The sequence below is a fragment of the Heteronotia binoei genome, chromosome 16 (genome assembly GCF_032191835.1).
Source record: "Heteronotia binoei isolate CCM8104 ecotype False Entrance Well chromosome 16, APGP_CSIRO_Hbin_v1, whole genome shotgun sequence".
Lineage (NCBI taxonomy): Eukaryota > Metazoa > Chordata > Lepidosauria > Squamata > Gekkonidae > Heteronotia > Heteronotia binoei.
In genome coordinates this window covers 10,422,078-10,442,181 of record NC_083238.1, presented here as the reverse complement: position 1 = coordinate 10,442,181, position 20,104 = coordinate 10,422,078, and the positions used below count along the sequence as shown (strand labels likewise).

The following is a 20,104-nucleotide window of genomic DNA, read 5'->3' as shown; positions in this document are numbered from 1 at the left end:
TATAACTTACGGTAAGTTAGGTGCATGTGTAACCACTGTGTAGTGGTTAAGAGTGTCAGAATAGTATCTGGAAGACCCCGTTTCAGATCCCCACTGGTGCCATAGAAGCTCGCTTGGGCCAGTCACACTCTGTCAGCCTAACCTACCTCACAGGGTTGTTGTGAAGTAGGCTTGCCTGTGCCCAGGTCCCGCCTGGGGATCCCCCAGTTTTTCAGGCTCCTCCTCACTGCCAGCCAGTTGGCCAGTGGGTAAGCCTTGCCCCAACAGCCATGTTGTGCTTTTAGATCTCCACAGTTTCAGAAGAAGTTTGTAAACTGTGTTTTGGAATAAAGTAGGAGTCAAGTGTCACCTTTAAGACCAGCAAAGTTTTATTCAGAATGTAAGCTTTTGTGTGATCTAAGCACACTTCATCAGACAAGAAATCAGGTACAGTGACCAGAGCCTTTTAATCTTGTGCCTTTAAATCTCAGCAGGGGAAAGCTGCATGGGGGTGAGGCATATCTCTTTCTGGTGAGTCTGTGAAGTGCATGACAAAGGAAGAGAGCAGAGTCCCTCTGTTTTGCATTCATTTCAACAATTGTATAGCAAAATGGATAGTAAAAAGATAACTAGAACCTGATAATGGGATAGAGGAAAACTCCACCCCCTAGACTGCTGTTTCTTACTTCCATTTTCCTGTATTAGTCTGAAGAAGTTGGTTGAAATACAGCAGATTGTTACATTCAGCAGCTCCCACAAGTAAATTGCCCCACTGAGATCAAAAGAGTGTGGGTTAGCAAACTTTGTGTTTATTTTGGACAGGTTTTTGGGGTTTTTTGTGTGTCCCTTAATAAAACCGTACTTAAGAATGCTACCAAAGCCTGGCAGGGAACTTGTGGGGGTATGTCAAATTCCACTTTCATTTAATGCAAGTGCAATGGAGCCTCCTGCAGCCCGCCGCATTGCGGCTTGGCTGCAGGGGGAATTTTGCCCCCCCCGGAGGAGAGCGGATGTTTTGGCGTGCTTCCAAGCGCGTCTGGAGGAGGCGGAGCTTTTGTGGCTGTTTTGAAGCCTCCGCGCCCCGTCTCCTCAGTCCTCTCAATGAGCTGGGCCTGCCTGGAGGGAGCTGTGGTACACAGCTCTGGCTGGGGGGCTGGGTCTCTCGCCCGCTGAAAAAGGCAGGGGAGACCCCTGGCCCTGACCTGGCCGCAGTTCGGTTGCCCTTGCCGTTGCTGTGTTATTTAATAAAGTGGCCCATAGTTTCACCAATCTAATTGTGTCCGTCTCTTTATTCCAACTTGGGGGGCAACTGCCAGGAAAACCTTTGAAGAAAAAAAAAAGAGGATAAAGAAATAAAGACTGTATTCAGGGGAACTGTGCTGTTGTATTTTTTCTTTTTTTTTTGGGGGGGGGGGTTAGGGAATGGGAAAGTCTCCAGCCTCCACCCCCAAAATCTCCAGGTATTTCCTGAGTTGGACCTGGCAATCCTATGGTCCAAAGAATATGTGATGGCCAGAACTCCCTTCGGAATTCAGTTGTGCTTGTCACACCCTTGCTCCTGGCTCCACCTCCAAAGTCTCCTGACTCCACCTTGAAAGTACCCAGATTTTTCCCGAGTCAGACTTGGCAACCCTATTGTGAGAAGAAAATGGTGGAGAGGAGAATGATATAAGCCATTTGGGCTGTCAGTGGAGAGAAAAGCGGAATATAAATTAAATAAATCAACATGCTAATGCTTGTGCGTGAGCCAGGCTGAGTGTGTGGTTGGATAGGGACCTCATACGTCGAGGCAGGCTTACCACTATGCATCTATATTCTATGGATCAAGTAATAATGGAAAAAAATATCTTGTAGGAAGCAATTCTAGTACTTTTCCTTTAGAAACAAAACCACTGTGCTTGTATAGCTGCTAAGTAGCAGAAATAATGAAGTGATTTGTGATCCCTATGTGGTGAATTTAAAGGGGAAATATATATGTTGAATAGTAACATAAATTAGTCCATCATGTTATTTTAAAAACACATTTTCCCAGAAAAATGACTGTAAGCATATATGAATCCTTTGCTATTTACCACCTCAAGGTAATGACTACTTTCGAGTTGTCACAGATTATTCTCTTTTTGTTTGAGGGTATGTCTCTTTGTTTGCATTGGTTTTGTATGTTAGCTGCCCTGTGGCTCAGTGTGAACAGCCTCCTTAAAGTCTACAATATTGTTCTTTTCCAAACACTTTGGTATATTCCTGCATTTCCTCTAGGGACTGAAAATGTCACTTAGCGATCCTCCAAGTCATGTAGTGATTCTCCTTGTCTTCAGTAGTTCAGTGTAGATGCCCTAGAGGTAGACAACTCAGCCTAGGTTCCTGGAGGCTCCCCTCAGTCAAGTTTCTTTTAACTCATCTTTCCATACTGCCTTTAGTATGAAACATCATTTTGGCTGAGCTATGCTTGAAATGCTGTTTACTTTTATTTACCCTCAAATTCTCAAATTTATGATCAAATTCTGCTCGATGGTAAATGAGCTGTATTTTATAGACGGAGCGCCCACTATTTTTAAAGACACAATATGCGTATATAGTTTTTAAATTCTGGCGTGTGCTGTTGGTAAACGCTCAGGCGAAGTTAAATTCTAAGCATTTTCAATGCACACGCGTGTATGACTGAATTGTTAATTGCAACCTAAATTTTAATGGAATATGACTTTGATTAATAGACACTTTCCTTTTTCTATGCCTGCAATTTTAATTAGTCTTTTTTAAGTTAAACTTATTAATGAAACAAAAAGATTGAATTCCTTTAAAAATGAACTCGCTGGCTGAGCTCTTGTAATGAACTCGCTGGCTGAGCTCACTTTTATCATGCTCCTATATGACACATGTAAAATTAAATAATTATAAAGTAGGCTTTATTAATAATACGATGTTTTTTTTATGTGCTTTTTTAGATTCCTGGACAACTTGGGAAACTTGTGCAAGAATGAGCATTCTATTGATTGAAGCTTTTTATGGAGGTTCGCACAAGCAGTTAGTAGATCTTCTTCAAGAGGATATAGAAGATTGTGTCCTCTTTACTCTCCCTGCAAAGAAATGGCATTGGAGGGCTAGAACGGCAGCTCTCTACTTCATGCAAACTATACCAGCCAGTGCTAATTACAGGTAAGAAGAGGTATTATGATCCTCATAGGTGTAAAACTTGAGAGCCAGTGCTATGTATGGTTATAGTGCCAGACTGGGATATGGAAGGTTCAGGTTCAAATCTCTGCTCTGCTGCTCCCTTTTGTCAGCCTAAACTATCTCATGGGGTTGTTGTGCAGATAAAACGGAGGAACAAAGAACATTGTGTGCTGTTCTGAGCTCTGTGGAGTTCTATCAGTCAATTCATTCAGTTCTCTGGCATTGATCTGATGTCAACTAGGAAGGGTGATGTTAGCTCAGAGAGAAAGAGAGAATATGTATGAAGCTCAGTTTCAGTCTCTGATATCTTCCAATTGAACCAGTAAAAGAGAATCCTGAAAGAAGAGATGACCAGTCCCTGTCCCACTCCATCCTACATTCAGTGGGTCAGGGGCCTGAAGCATAATTTATTATATAAATGTATCCCTGTATAAGTGGACAAACTTCATAATAAATCAGTAAAGGATTTTAACTTATGGAGCACCTGATTGGGTAGAGCTTTGTACACCCATATGCACACCCACATTAGGGCCAATTTACACATCATGATTTTGAGTCCAGGTTCCCTGGATGTGACTCGCTTTCCTGCCACCACATAACACTTTTGAGAAAGGCATTTTAAAAGTTTGCAGGGGCCGAATTCAGTTCAGGACTGCAATTTGTGGGGAGGAGGGGTTCCTGTACCCACATGTGCTGAAATGGCTGTGGAGAGGAGTTATTTGCCCCATTTTTGAAGGGCACTAATAGGTACATTTAAAAAAAAATGTCCCCATAATTCATTTTTTTTATTTTTTATTTATTTATTTATTTATTTATTTATTTATTTATTTATTTATTTATTTATTTATTTATTTTTATTTATCAAATTTATATCCCGCCCTCCCTGGTGGGCTCAGGGCGGCTAACAACAGCAAATTAACCATATAAAACATTAAAAATAGATTACACAATAAAATCAACCAATACAGTTTACAATCATTTAAGACCAAGATGTACGTTTCTAATTGCTCTAAATGATCTTGTTTCACTTATGGTGGTTGAGTGGAATTACCGGTGCTGTGGGGTAATAGCTATCTCCCTTCAGCCTCTAAAGGCAAGTTTAAATAACTCGATTTTACAGGCCCTGCGGAACTGCGGCAGGTCCCTGATGTTTTCAGGTAAGGCATCCCACAGAGCCGGAGCTATTCCTGAGAACACTCTGGTTCTGGTGGTAGATAGTCGAGAGTCTTTCGGTCCGGGGATCTTGAGGAGATGTTGGGACCCTGAACGAAGTGCTCTCTGGGGCACATATGGGGAGAGGTGGTCCCAAAGGTTACATTATTGAATAAAAAGACTCAGGCAATTTAAATTTGTCTGCACTTCCAATGACTCAAAAAAACATACCCAATATTTAGGAAATGCTTCTCTTGTCCATATATTTGCTTCCCGCTCCCCCGGCTTAGAAAGGAATTCATTTGATACGATACTGCCTAACTTGTTTCCCTGCAGTATTCATTTTATCTTTCTCAAATTTTAGGAGATTGTCAGGGTGAGGACCTGCTGGGCTTCTACTCCATCCTCTTATCTAAGATTATGAGTGGAAGTTTGGAAAAGGATAAAGCAGTGATTAGTAAAGTGTTGTTTACAGACTTTACTGTAAGCGTATCAGCTTTTTTTTTGGTAGAAAACGCCCAGCAGGAACTTGCCTATTAGGCTACATCCCTGACATAACCATAGTTTTGCACAGGTTTTTTTGTGGAAAAAGCCCACCAGGAACTCATTTGCATATTAGGCCATACCCTTGATGCCAAGCCAGCTGGAACTGCGTTCCTGCTCAAAAAAGCCCTAATAATATGCAGTCTCTATGTCAAAGCCATACATTAGCATATTTTATACTGTATTGACTGTGGCAAGGTAGCCCCGCATAGGCACAGTTCCAGTCTTGTTTTCCATGATTTTATCCTCCCAATCGCCTTGTAAGGTAGGTTATGGTAGGAGGCTGTGATTCATGCAAGATTTATAGCTTGATGTTGACACTGTCTCCCCCAGGCTAAGTCCTGTACTTCCTTTGCAGCACCCTATTGGCTCTATCGTTGTCACATGGAGCGCATTAAACGATTTAGCAAACTAGAAAAGTTGATTTTCAATTCTTCCAAAAGCAGTTACTGCACTAGATAGCAAATAGTCATAGTTTTCAATCCCGAGTTTATTTGGCTTTAATATTTAGGGGGAGAGCTTTTGAAGTCAGTGCGCTCTAAGGCGAACTTTTACAACTATATTTCTCACACTGTGGCTTAAAAAGAAATCCCTATCAGTGAGGGATAAGATGAGTTAAACCGGGGGTGTCAAGCTCATACAGTTATGAGGGCCGGATCTGGCATAAATGAGACATTGTAGGGCCAGACCATGCGTGTCATAAAATGTAATGCCAGGTAGCAGAGATATAAACTCTATAAAGGGCATAGACAAATACAATTAAAAAACAACAACCCTTAAAACATGCTTAAAACATTAGCATTCTTGCAATATTTTATTTAGTCAGCAGTCTCTGTTAACTGACACCTCTTTCTCTGAATTATTGCATCAAATTCTAAAGACAATGTTTGTGCTGTAGCAATCTTGAGTATGCTTTTGAGGTGTTGTTCAGGTGTGTATCCTTAAGTTGCAAACCTACTTTTAATTTATTGACATTCTTTACAGAAATCTCATGGTCAGTGCCCTGTGCCCTAGGGTCCAAGGGGAAACATGGAATGGCTGGGCATTGTGAGCTTTTGTAACAGAAGTTGCTTTGTGTGAAGGCACCATGACACAGACTGAGGGCTATTTGTGTCTATATGTGTATCTATATGTGTTTCTAGTCTTTCCCAGAAAAAAATAACTGCAGACTCCTATGAGACAGTGCAGGAATAGAGAGACTGCAGTATATAGAGGTCAGCATGAGAGAGGGAGAGAAGCAAGGAAAAAAGCTCTTACTACCCTTGAATAAAACTGTGTTGGTCTTACAGGTGCTTTTTGTATTTCTCCCATGTGATTGAGGCAGTCAACAAAGCAACGTCTCACTCTTCCTGCATTGTGGAGGGGTTTGGACTAGATGACTTTGGAGGTCCCTTCCAACTCTATGATTCCCCAAAGGAGGGGGAGGGAGGAGGAGCCTCAGCCAGTGGAGGACCTTGGCTCTGTAGTTCTACTGTGTGATTGAGATAGCCTGGCATGACTGTAGTTTTGATTGAGAGAGCTCTAACTCTGCCAGTTCCTTGGTGGCCAGACAGAAGCCCTGTGGGGGCTGGATCAGGCCTGTGGGACACACATTTGACATCCATGAGTTAAACAGATTATTGAGATAATGGGAACATGAATTTTGGAAGTTTGATTTATTTTTTTAAGTCCAGAACTTCCTTAACATAACATCTTCTGATGATTCAATCAGCCATTTTCATGAACAGAAGGAGTTGAGTGAATCCTCACTTAAGCTTTGGTTTTGCTTCCATGTTGCATTGTTTGTGTGTTTTGATTTCCTATAATGCAGACTTGTAGAACAGTATTTAAAATACAAACCTTAAAATAATCATTTTATCATCTGGCTGTGCTTCATCTAATTCCTTATAAGCTGCCAGTCTGAAACAAATGCATACATAAGATTCCATTTTGCCCGAGGTGCTGTGTGGGTTTTACATTGCCCAACTTTGAAACAATCCTATTTTGTAGGAGTATGTATGACAAACTATTATGTAAATTTTTTTCCTACATCACAACCACATCCTCCAACGCATTTCAGTGTTATCTCAGCGCCTTCAAGGTCAGCAGCCCAAGCTGTCCAGCACTAACTGTATTAAGCTAATCAGACATAACTCATAGGCATACACCTCATTAGTTTAACGTACAGTTACATTGACCTAAGATAACTTAATTCCAATTTGTCAAATAACTTAGATTTTGAGAGAAAAGTACTGGAAGCACTTAAAAACTGATTTGAAGTTAGCAAACTTACAATCTGTCAAGTGCTTATGTGTAATATAACCTTCACACAGCAAATAAATCTACACTGAGGTGGCGTAATGGTGACAGCGGTTTTTTTTTCCTGTTGGCATTTGATTATGGAGAAAAACAGCAGACATAGGTTCAGGTTTACTGAGAAATAACAACAATAACAGGAAGAAAGCAACAGTAGCTAATCAGAGATAAAATTGGACATTGCCTTTAGTTTCAGCCAAAGAATTAGACCTATGCTAATTTGTTTCATATTGAAATCAATGATCCCCCCCCCGCCCCTGAGTGAACCTTAAAGGTTCTACACCCATTGATAATAGTAGCAATAATAATAATAATAATTGTGCCAGATAAAGGACTGGTAACAAGGTAATAGAAATAGAAGTATATATTATTCTGAATATGGGCTGCTGCAGAATATGGTAGACTTCCATTGCATTCTCCTGCTGCTCCTTGTACCCTGTAGGTAGACTTACCCCAGTCATTATGTCTTTAATCCCACACCCCCACTTGTATGAGTGGGTCTTACCTAAGTAAATATGTAATATAAAAATGTTAAAACACTTGCTTATTATGGGAAAGGTGTGTAATAATTCAATACAGAAATGCCAGTGGGGGCAGGAACCCCACATCAAAAGCAATACAGAACTCAGCACTATATATGAAAAAAAATGAGTAGTGATTTTTTGTATTTTTCTTGTTTGTTTTATTGTATTGGTGTTCTTCACACATTTTACTTTTCTGATTTGGGCATTCTTTTGAGAACAAAACTACAGATTATCTCAGCAAATCTATATTCTCCAAATGTGTTGGCTGAGAATTTGGCTATGGAGACATGAGGCATTTTGAAAGGAAAACTGATAGGTGAGAGTGGAGGTTGCCTAATCCCTTATTTATTCTGTTGCCAAACGCCGTCCTTGCACTCTGTTGTCCTCATTCTAGCCAGTCTATCTTCTAGTTTCTAAGCCAGGCTATTCTTTTTTTTAAAAAACACCTTTGAAGATGTATAGATGAGTGAAAGTATTATATTTTTATTTACTTAATTTATACCATGGCTTTCTTACCAATGGGGATCCAAAGCAGTTTACATTGTTCTCCTTTTCTCCATTTTGACATTACAACAACCCTGTGAGGTAGGTTAGGTTGAGAGTGTGTGATTGGCCCAAACTCACCCAGCAAGAAGTGGGGATGCGAACCTGTTCTCTCAGATCCTAGTCCAACACTCTTAACTACCACACCACTTCCCTGTCACTTCTCCTCTGTAGTTTCCCATTCCCAGATATTTCATAGAAGGAACCCTATAAGGGAATCCTGTATTTTCTTTGTGATAGCTACTTTACCCCTCAAATTTAACACTAGTGTTGCCATTGTTCATTTTCTTGAAGAGTTTGAGTACCTGTGCTTCATCCAGTATGAGAAATCTGGCTGTGGAGGATACTTTTAGTGGACTGGAGAACAAAGTCATTTTATAGTTCTGGGGATCTATTTGATTGGGCATATTGAGTTTCCCAAAAGGTGAACTCTCACATTATAACTGTGTTGCACACTCAGTTCCAAGAAACATTTAGTAATGTGTTCATAAGATGAACAGCTTACCAAATCACCATGCCCTCGCCTAGTAGGACCTGTTGATGTCTGTAGAGCTGTGGAACTAATTTAATCCCAGTCCAGACAAAATCACCTACCTCTTAAATGATGATTATCATTATGTTACCTATATGATATCACTGTATGCATTGGCTGCTGATAATATTTGTGCAGAACTTTTGTGCTGATGTTTAACGTGCTGTATTCTATCCTATGTCTCGGTCCTGACAATTTTAAAATTGTGTTTAACCTTGTGTAATATTTATTACTGCTCGGGCAGCTATTATTATATTGTTATGGCCTTTGTCCTCATGCAATGAAATTCTACCAGAGTCCACCAGATTTACCCCAGTGGGCTCAATAATACTCCTTACTTTTTCATGCACCCAGAAAAAAAATGGATCAGAGAAGTTGTTTTGCTTCCCACCCCCCCCCACTCCCCAATTCAATTTTTGTCAAAGGCAGGGAGTGAAGCAATGTAAGAGCTGGTTTTTATGGCATCACTGATACTTGGGGAGTTCATTGGATTAAATGAGGTTTGCTGAAATTAATCAATAATTTGTCAGCCAAAGAATGTAAGATTTTCAGCTGATGGAAAGTAAGTGGCCATATGGAAAGGGTTCTCTGGCCCCCTAAACTTTATTTAATTGGAGGCGTTAGAATAAGTGGAACACCCATCTGTAGTCATTAAAAGGTTTTTGAAAGAAGGAAGAATGTTATGGGCTGGAGTAATGTTGAAAAATAGATAGCGTAGTTTCTTTTAATATACAGTCATATTTCTTGATTATTTGAAAATATGCTAAACCTATGAATAATATGGAAATAAAATAAATACAAGACACTTTAAAAGGATAAACTATACTAATTAAAAATCATAAATGTAGAAATACTGAATCATAACATACAATTTCATTACATTTTAGTACCGGCAGTGTAAATACCAATATACATAAAACGAGGTGCATGAAATGCATTTCAACCAAAACAAAATAATTCTCCAGATCCTCTAAAAACCTAAAACGTATTAAGAAGCAAATAGGTTGGAGCGAAAAAAGAACACCCCCCCAAGCTTTTGTTTCCTTCTGAGAATAGACTTCTAAAATAATTAGCAAAATGTTTATACATCTGAGATGGTTGCCCATACTATTGTTCTGACTAGTAATCATTTATTAGTCAGAATTTCATTTCTGCTTTTGCTCAGTGTTTTACAGAATATATACCAGAATATATACCATATGTGGTTTTCAGTGTTCGTATGCTCAGAGTCTTGAACTATCAGGTAAAGGGGGGCAGGGTCTCATCATCATGTGATCTTCTGGCCACAGAAGTTACATGTAATTAGATATCTAGAAGCTAGTAAAATTCAATAAACACAGTTCAGCAGATGAATATTGTAAAGGCATTAAACCTTGAGGAAGAATCGCACTGCTATAGCACCAACCCCAAATCAGACTTTTCCCTGCAGCCACTGTGGCCGGATCTGCCTGTCCCGCATTGGTCTTGTCAGCCACCAGCGAGCCTGCAGCAGACGTGGACTACTGCGCTCTTCTTAAATCTTCGTTCGCGAAGTCAAGCCGAGAGAGAGAGGCGAGAGATTAAACCTTTAGCTTTATTTAAATAATGGAACACACCTTTAAATAAAGATCTAATTCTTTGAGTGAATAAAGACTATTAATCATGTGACAAGTTACTGTGGTTTTCATGTAATCAGTCAGCAGTTCTTAGTTTTTGGAAGTGGTTATCACTTCTCCATAGTTCTATTTCATATTGCTCCAGTACTGTAGGAATGTGAAAGTCAGGTGAGAACATCATACAAGAAAAATAAAAAATTATCATCTTTTATCTCTTGACCTTCGCTCCCTATCTAGGCTCTGCTGCTTGTGTGATTCTGGCCATATTATTGTGTTATCCTTGATTTCTTCTTGCCTATATTAATGAAACAGCAAATAGACTTGTCGCATTGCAAAATAATTGTCTACCTTTTCCTTTGAGTTAATACATCTCTGCCCTTAATTTGAAACACCAGGAACAAGAATTCTCTTTTGCAGTTGCCAAGACCAGTAGTATGACCAGATAGCCAAACAGCATCCTCTATTCGCTAATGGTTTTCATTGCTACATTAAGAATAATATTTTGATCAAACAACTTAGGGTAGTGTGCAAGTTACAGTGTGAGGAGAGTGATCATGTGACTGCTGGCCCTCCCTTGCCTTTATCTGCTTTTGGGGTATAACTCATGTGAACAAAATCCTGTGCACATAGAAGTTACACACTAGGTGTAGTACATGTCATCAAGACCCTGCATTTCTGAGGGTTTCTCATTACAAGTACACTGCTTAACACATACACTTGTGCAAAAGTTATCCTGAATGCCCATAAGGACTCTTGATTAATCCAGCAGGTGTGATCTTGCTTCTCTCATGTATGCTCGCTATCCCCAGATTGTAATTTGTGAATAGTCAATCTGCCTGTACAGCAAGATTTATCCTGATTTGCACAGACCTCCAGGCATTTCCAAGCTTAGCAAGTAGCTCTGTGAACACCATGTACACAGAACAAATGCAAGAACAAAACCTTTAAAATGAAATGTGTAAGGCAGGTTACAAAAGAGAAAAATGTACTTTAAAAAACTTGTCACTTTTAAACTGTAAAGCTACCATCTGCCTACATATTTACGAGAGACAAACCTGATTAATGTAAAGTTAATGTTTATGATCATATCGATGTCTTTATGTATAATTTTCAGGCAGTCCAGTGGGTTTTTTGCCCCCCCCCCCCATTTTACAATGGCCCCTGTGTTTTACTGCAGAACCTTTTATTGTTTGAGAATTGCTCAGTTTACCAGGCCTGCCTATTGATTTTAGACTTGCACAGCTACGAGATTATTTTCTGATTTTGTGGCACTGAGACAAAGTGGCCCACATCTTTCTTGCTACATTACCCTTCTAACATATTATTCCTGTAATTACAGTCTATTGGGTACGTAGTGTGATGGTGACATTGTCAGCCCTCTCGTATCCCCAGAGTATTTAAGGATAGTATGTTTGCATTGTTTTCCAATGGCTGCCATTTCTCTTCTCCTATTGGTAAGTCATAGAATGGCTTTGTGCAACCACTACCTGTGTACAGTTGCTCTTACCTTTTCCATCTCTTTGTCAGCTGTAGTCATCTTTGGTTCGTTAGCTAACGGTTATAGCCCACATCAAATGAAATAGTCTTTCTGAAGTCCGTAGTTTCTTTCTATAGCTCTTTCCTGTGGATTAATGGAAGGTGAATGTTTAAGGCTATATTGGATACTTTTGTGAATAATTTTCAGTTAGTCCCCTTGGCTGTTATTTTTTCTCATTTTATAACAGAGACCTTTAAAGGAAGTGGCCCTTTTTGTAGGAAGGCCTTTGATAATTAATAGTGAGGATTTTGTTCTTGTTTTAGCGAGGTATTGTGCAATAATGTTTTTCCATATTCATTTTTATATTAATTACCATGTATTTTAAACCATGTTTAAGCCTGCCTAGGTGGGGAGGGCGGGATACAAATAAAATTTAATAATAATAATAATGTTATTTAAACTTTCCTGATGGATGAGGTAAATAAGGCTCAGGTGATTAAAAATATAAAGCAAATAATGAAAGGTAGATTTATCAGTGGTTATTAGCCATGATAGCTAAATGGAACACCCGTGTTTAGGAAGATAAACTTTGAAATACCAGATATGTGGGACAAACAGCATAATCTTAAACAGAGGTGCATACTTTAAGTCTGTTGAAGACAACAGATGTATCTGTCAGGCGGTTCTTTTATCCTTATCTGGTAATGATGAGTGATAGGTACTGTGCAGTAACATCAACCTTTCTATTGCCGTACCAGTGGCAGCTCACCATACTTGCCACTGTTGTGGGTGATGCTGCATGTTTGTCTGCTGGAACAGTGCCTTATAGAAACAGGTTATTAGGGACTAAGGCCTAGTTCATACATTACTGCTGCTTGGGCGGCGCTTAGGGTTGCCAAGTCCAATTCAAGAAATATCTAGGGACTTTGGGGGTGGAGCCAGGAGACTTTGGGGGCGGAGCCAGGAGCAAGGGTGTGACAAGCATAACTGAACTCCAAGGGAGTTCTGGCCATCACATTTAAAGGGACAGCACACTTTTTAGAATGCCTTCCTTCCATAGAAAATAATGAAGGATAGGGGCACCTTCTTTTGGGGCTCATAGAATTGGACCCCTTGGTCCAATCCTTTTGAAACTTGGCAGGTATTTTGGGTAGAGGCACTAGATGCTATACAGAAAATTTGGCACCTCTACCTCAAAAAACAGCCCCTCCAGAGCCCCTGACACCCGCGGATCAATTCCCCATCATTCCCTATGGGAATCGTTCCTGGAGGTGCATAATGGCTGTGGGGGTGGAGCTTCCCCTGCCGGCCAGCTGGCTGGGGGAGGGGGGAAGCCTGTAAAACCAGGGGATCCCCCGCTGGGACCTGGGGATTGGGAAGCCTAGCGGCGCTGGAATGATCTTTTGTATGTTTTGAGTACTGTGTCATGATAATGCACATAGGCATTACTCATTTGGGGCATAAACCTGCATGACTACTTCCCATCTGATTAACAGCAGCCCTGTTAAAATTTTCAGCACATTTGGCACCGAAGAGCACCGTGCTGTGTCTCTTGTTAGATTTGTAGAATGTTGTTAAAATGGGGAAAAAAAATACCCAAAAAACTTTAAGCACAATTGGAAGCAGTGTGGAGAGACATGTAAGAATGTAGGTAAAAGTGGTCTTCAGGAAGGGATCAAAATGAGACTCATATAAGTGAGCTTTGAAGAGAAATATTTTGAAGAAGACTTCGTGTTGCTGCTAGTGTTTTAATGTTTTAACAGCTGTTGGTGAGCTTTCTTGTGTCTTTTTGAAAAATTGAAAGTGTCTAAATTTTGTGGGGGTTTTTCCAGAAGATACTGAGGATCTGCAGAATTGTGGTGCAAACGATATTTTGCATATTAATGCTCTTTCATTGGTCTGCTTGTGAACTGAAAACACCAAGTGGCATTCTTCTGTTCTCTCTCTCTCAAATCTTTTTTTTTTTTTTTAAATGAGCAAACCAGACCTAAGCTCCATATCTAAAATTTGCCTCAGGTCTTAGTATCATGTTAGATATTTCAACAAAATAATCCATGTTCCGACTGCACACCTCAGTGCTGTTTTAGTAGTTTGATGGCTTTTACAGCCATCAGGGTTTTTTCTCATATAGCTCCATCAGTTAAAATAATGGCTTTTCTTCCTGTTTAAAAGTATAAGAAGCATACCATTTGTCTTTTAAAATACAATTGTCAAATTTTAAGAAGTAAATATATTTTGAGTATTTACCTTGAAGGTCTTTAAGGACAGAACCTGTTAGGAATAACACTTTTATTCATATGAGCGGGTACCTGAGATGCAGTGTAAAATGTAATACATTAATGGTTTTTCTTTTTGTAAAAATGTTAGGAGAGCTATTAAAAGCATACAGTTACATGTACTTGAAATTCTACTGTAACATTTAATCCCTTTTGTATGCATGCATGCACTGACACACATTCAGTTATATCTTTTTCTGAATGCTCCTATACAAGGATTATTTCTGAAGACAGAAATTCTAAAAGTAGTTCCTTTATCATCTGTTTGTTTTAAAAATTTACAAACCCCCACACTTTCTGCCAGATAACTTTGACCTAAGTGAGTAACAACAACAAAATCAGCACCATGTAACATATTCTGAGGATAATGCAAATAAACAACAAACAGAAAATCTTAAAAATAAAATCCAAGACACTTACCTTTGAGGGCACTCCACAGAAAGGCTCTTCTGAAAGCTTTTTTTTTGGATGCACCTCCCAAACTGCAAGAGAGACTTCTTCCAGGAGGTTGTTCCACAACTTCAGAATGACCACAGGAAACAAACAAACCATGAATAGGCAGCAGCAGAAACATACCTTAATGTTGTTCGGAACCAGAGCTTTTTTTTAAAATCAGGAATGCACAGGAACGCAGTTCCAGCTGGCTTGGCACCAGAGGGCATGCCCTAATATGCAGATGAGTTCCTGCTAGGCTTTTTCTACAAAAAAGCCCTGTGTGAAACAATGGTGACACCAGGGGTGTGGCCTAATATGCAAATAAGTTCCTGCTGGGCTCTTTCTGCAAAAAAAAGCCCTGGTTAGAACAACCAAAAGGAGTTGCTATGCTGAATAAAGTTGCTACGCAGTTCATACTGAAAGGGATGGCCCTTCAGGTTTGTGGGCACCAGATAATGAAGATGTTTAAAGACAAGCACCATTTCCCTTTATTGTGCAAATATTGCAAAATAGGAATAATTTGAGCACTGCTATCCAACCTGATACCGTATTTCCCCGAAAATAAGACACTGTCTTATATTTATTTTTTCTCAAGAAGACACACTACGGCTTATTTTCAGGGAATGTCTTATTTTTATTAAGTGTAATACAACAATCTACATTTATTCAAATACAGTTAAGTCATCTTCTGGAACATCATCATAACTCTCCAGACCCGGAATTCCATCCTGAATTTTTTGCGACTCCATTTCCTTTAGAACCATTGGCCCCAATCTTTCATGTCGAGCAATAGAGCTCTCATTAAATGAGCAGCTCTTATCCATGTAACCTGCTCGGAGTGCATTGGTAACAACACTGTCAGTGATTTTATTCCATGAATTCTTCACCCAAATCACAACCTCTTGCAGGCTAGGCTTCTCTAAGTTTCCACGCTGATTTCTTGTCATTCTATTTTCAATGTAGTCATTAATTTCCATACACAAATGGTCTTTGAATGGCTTGTTTATTGCAATATCAAGAGTCTGCAGATAGGCAGTCATTCCTGCGGGAATCATTATTTGATCTATTTTTCTCTCTGCAAGGAAGTTCTTCATGTCTTTCGCACGGTGAGTGCTGGCTGAATCCCAGAGTAGCAGACCTCTTTGGCCATCTCACAAAACAAGTGGCAGCATTAAACCGAGCCACTTCCTTATAACTGCTTGTGTGCACCAGGCCTTTTCTGTTTCAAGAACATAAATGCCAGAAATACGTTCAATCTTATCTTTCTTGCCCTTAGTGATGATAGTGTAGCTTTCTTTCCATCCAGACGAATGGCCAAAATACAGGTAACACGTGAACTTTTGTGACCAGTGGAGGGAACGTAGATTGAGGAGGCACCCCTCTGTTCAATTGTTGTTTGGGCTCCTTGACCCATAAACACTGCAGTTTCATCCATAGCAATCATGTTGCAAGGTTGGTATTTAGAAAAGTCGATGCCATCAACAAAGGACTTGAATGCAAGTGCTCGCTTAATAACTTCTGCATCTTCCAACTTAAACAGTGTTGTTGATTTTCTTAGAGACAGTTCATATCGCTGAAGGAAGCCATCCAGCCAGTGTTGTGATGCTTTGAATTCTGGGGATATTTCGAACTGTGGTGCCATTGCAAGGGCAAATGCTTGCATGTCAGCCCTGCGCACAACCAAAGCCTTTGCTCTCCTGTCAGCAATCCATTCACAGATTATATTTTCCAGCTCAGGAAATAAAGGTTGCCCACCTGAACCACACTTGCGTTTCTTAGCATTTCCTCTGTCCACATGTAGACTGAGGTTATCGTATTCTGCCCGCCATTTTTGGACCATTCGGATATCCAACTTCTTCTCTTTGCAGAAAGCCGTAAGATTCTTGCCCTGGGAGTCCTCGACAATTCCTTTCTTGTACTCAACAGAATAGCTCTTTCTTTTTGCACTCATCTTGTCTAGGGGTACAGATACTCAGGAAAAGCAGAGATAGGCCAGCAAAGCAGATGTGTAAGGGCTGAATTATTTTTTTTTTGGATCCAGCGAGCACTGAGTCCAATCTGCACAGTGGAGCTGGGATGATCTCTCTGGGCTCAGTAGCAGACTGCTTGCTGAAGCTTTCCCCCTATCCCCTGGTGTTTGTGGTGGGGGGTGAGAGAGGCCCACAGACTGTTGTTGATCGGTGCTGGGGAGCAGCACCTTTACTGGTGTTTCTGTAGGGTGGGAGAGGCCCACACACTGTTGCTGGACTGGTGCTGGGTAAAATAGCAGCCACAGCTTTCCTTCTTCCCCCTGGGGACACACAATATGGTAAAAAAGCGGAGCGTCCTGCTCCTCATTTCACTAAGGACTTTCACTGTAGAGACCTCCAGTCTCTATGTCTCCATCTCCACCTGAAGCCTCAGCGTGCATAGGATGGCCAGGACATGACAGGGGGAGCCGACTTTGTTGGTGGGGCTGGCGCTAGTGATGCGTGAACTCCTTTCCCCTAGCCGTCAGTGAGTGCGCAATAGGATGCCTGCGACCGCGGTTACCACATGCGCACCCACACATGCGCGAACGGCTAGGAGAAAGGAATGATGTGGTTGCCACCCGCGCAAGTGTGAACGGCTCGGAGAAAGGAGTTGCAGCAGATAAAAGGTATTTCAGTCTTCCTTATCACTCCGCGCCGAAATGCATGGCGTGGCTATGCAGATACACTGCATAGCCACGCCCATCACTAGGTCTTATTATCGGGGTAGTGCTTATATTTAACAGATGCATAGAAATCCTGCTAGGGCTTATTTTTGGGTAGGTCTTATTTTCGGGGAAACATGGTAATAGATGGACATTTGCATTTTATACCAGCTGAGGTTTCCACATTATCTTCAAGGGCAGCTCCACACAGGGCGCATTATAATAGTCAAGTCTGGAGATTAATGTTACATGCAGAGCTTTTTTTTTTTTTTTTTGCAGAAAAAGCCCAGCAGGAACTAATTTGGATATTAGGCCACACCCTCTGACATCACTATTGTTTCATGCGGGGCTTTTTTTGTTGAAAAAGCTCAACAGGAACTTATTTGCATGCTAGGCTACACCCCCTGACACCAAGCCAGCCGGAATTGCATTCCTGTGCATTCCTACTCAAAAAAAGCCCCGCTTGCATTATGCTAGGCAGAGAGCTAACAAACCAAATGGAGTGGACAACAGGGGCGGCACTGGGGGTTGGAGCAAGGCCCCGCTGACTCTTTCACCTGCCCGGGTCTTGGGCAGATGAAAGGGGTGGGGGGGCTGTTGTGCCTCGCTCTGAGGCTGTCTCCCCTTGCAGGGGAGGCAGCCAGGACCAAGGCCGCTCCACCTCTTTCATCTACCCAGGTGCTGGGCGGGCAAAAGGGGTGGGGGGGCTGTTGTGCCTCGCTCTGAGGCTGTCTCCCCTTGCAGGGGAGGCATCTGGGAGCAAGGCTGTGCCGCCTCCTTCATCCACCCAGCTGCTGGGGGGAGTGAAAGGGGTAGTGGAGTTACTGTGTCTTGCTCTGAGGCTATCTCCCCTTGCGGGGGAGGCAGCCGGGAGCGAGGCTGTGCTGCCTCTTTTGTCTGCCTGGGTCCCAGGCAGATGAAAGAGGCAGCACAGCATCGCTCCCGGCTGCCTCCCCTGCAAGAGAAGGCAGCCTTAGAGTGAGGCTGCTCTCCTCTGAGCCTGGCTAGAAAGCTGGGCTTGGAGGAGAACACACACTGACGTGCATTCCCGCTGCTCTCTACTTCCCGGGTCTGTGACCTGGAAAGTCAAGAGCGGTGAAGTGGTGGGAGAGGGCACCTGAAGGCGCCCTGTAGGCAAAGTGCCTGCCTCACCTACCCCCACCTACCGACCATAGTGGACAAAATGGACTTTTAGCCACTGCAGAACCTGTTTCTCAAATAATAGAGCTGCGCCCAGCAGGATGCCCAAGTTCTTCATGGTGTCTATTTAAAATGACATCTGATGCAGGTAGCATGATCTCCTCCAAAACAGATGCCTTGCTATTATCCCTTAGCCACTTGTGTCCACCTCAGACTTATGCCTCCAACCTTACTATTGGATCTCAACTGCTTCAGCTGCAGCAAAGGACTGACTGTATCAAAAGCAGCTGATAGGTCCAGGAGAACCAGCAAGGAAGGATTCTCTTATCTAGCTCTACATTTAGATTGGTGACCAAGCAGTCTCTGGGTCAGACCTGAAACCAGACTGAAAGGGGTCGAGGGCAGATGTCATCCAGATATACCTGTAACCTGTTCTTACCCCCAAAGTTAGAAACACTTGAGCCTTCACTGTAAGCTTTTTCAATAAAGGACTTATCATTGCTTTATTAAGCACTCAACCAACTATATGTAGTGACTACTCAAGATTCATATGCCAGGGTAGTAGCTCAAACAGAATCAAGAACTCTGGTAATATCCCTCATAGACACAAGACCAAAACAATTTTTTAAAAAGTACTTATAGGGCAGATCAGGGGTCATTTTGTAGAAAAATAGGTGGTGGAGCTCATCCGGGGATTGCTATGCAGCTGTACCTACTATTCAATGGACGAGGAGGTGGAACTCTCAGAAGGAGGAGGTGAAACTCTCAGAAAGGATCAGGAGCTGCAGATGCGTCTATAGCAGAATCTGTTATCAACATCCAGGTTGCATAAGATCTGAGAGGTTTCACCAGCCAAAAAATTATGCTAAAAGGTTACTGCTAGAGGCCAAATTCCATTTTCTTGGTGAGAAAGTCTGAATCACCTAAATATCAGCTGGAGTTTATTCAACTGATGTGATAGTAGCAGGGAAAAGAATAATTATTTTGAGCAGCCGTGCCTCTAGCAAAGCAGTACCTCTCATGCATCTCACAGAGAAAAGGACCCAAATGAAGATCCCACCCCAAGAACCAAACAGCGTTTCCACCTCTTCCTTTCCCACAAAATAATGATGTACCTCAACATATATGTTGGGTAATGAGCCCCGTTGGCTAATTTTGCCCACGCCTCCCAAAGCTCAGCCAGGGCGAATTCTCCTCCAGTGGCCACCACCTAGTACCTCTCCACTCATCTGCTTAGTCCTGCCTAGCTCTGATCTTCTAGTCTGGGGAGTGGAGCGAGCCAGGTTTTGTGCCATCAATCAACTCCTGCTCCTGCTAAAAAGGAAACCAAGAGGCTACCCTCAGCAACTTTTTCCAACCCCAAAAAGTTTTTTAAAACACTGCTGTTTGCAGGAAAAAACACATACCTATTTGATCAGTCATTATAAATCGGGAGCTTTATGTTGCTAGACCTGCTCTTTCACTAACCTCATAGGCTTCCAAGAGGAGCTCTAAAGCATGCACTTCGCATGCTTTGAACGTTAACATAGTTGTTCAATAATGAGTGATACAGCATGGAAACCGTATACACAAACAAATGATTTTCAGAGCAGGATATGCTGTCCATATGGGGTTGATGGGGTTGGAGCCAAATGTGCCCTATATGTAGAAGGAGCCAGCCCATGTTTCTCAACACATTTTGGGGAAGTAGTAACTATGCACAGTATCAGATGGAAAACTGAAGGTGCTAGTTTTGCCAGAACTCATCTCCTCTTTAGGATGGGGAAGC

At 41.6% G+C, this 20,104-nt stretch overlaps 1 protein-coding gene across 2 annotated transcripts in view; it reads left to right on the top strand.

Moving 5' to 3' along the window:
• Positions 1-2,907: 2,907 nt before the first annotated feature.
• Positions 2,908-20,104, top strand: part of GTDC1 (glycosyltransferase like domain containing 1) — a 249,671-nt gene continuing 232,474 nt past the window's right edge. For both annotated transcript variants that reach the window (XM_060256960.1, XM_060256961.1), the window contains exon 1: positions 2,908-3,132. In XM_060256960.1, coding sequence (XP_060112943.1) covers positions 2,954-3,132 — 179 coding nt within the window. In that variant the 5' untranslated portion in view covers positions 2,908-2,953. The remainder of the gene's footprint in view (positions 3,133-20,104) is intronic.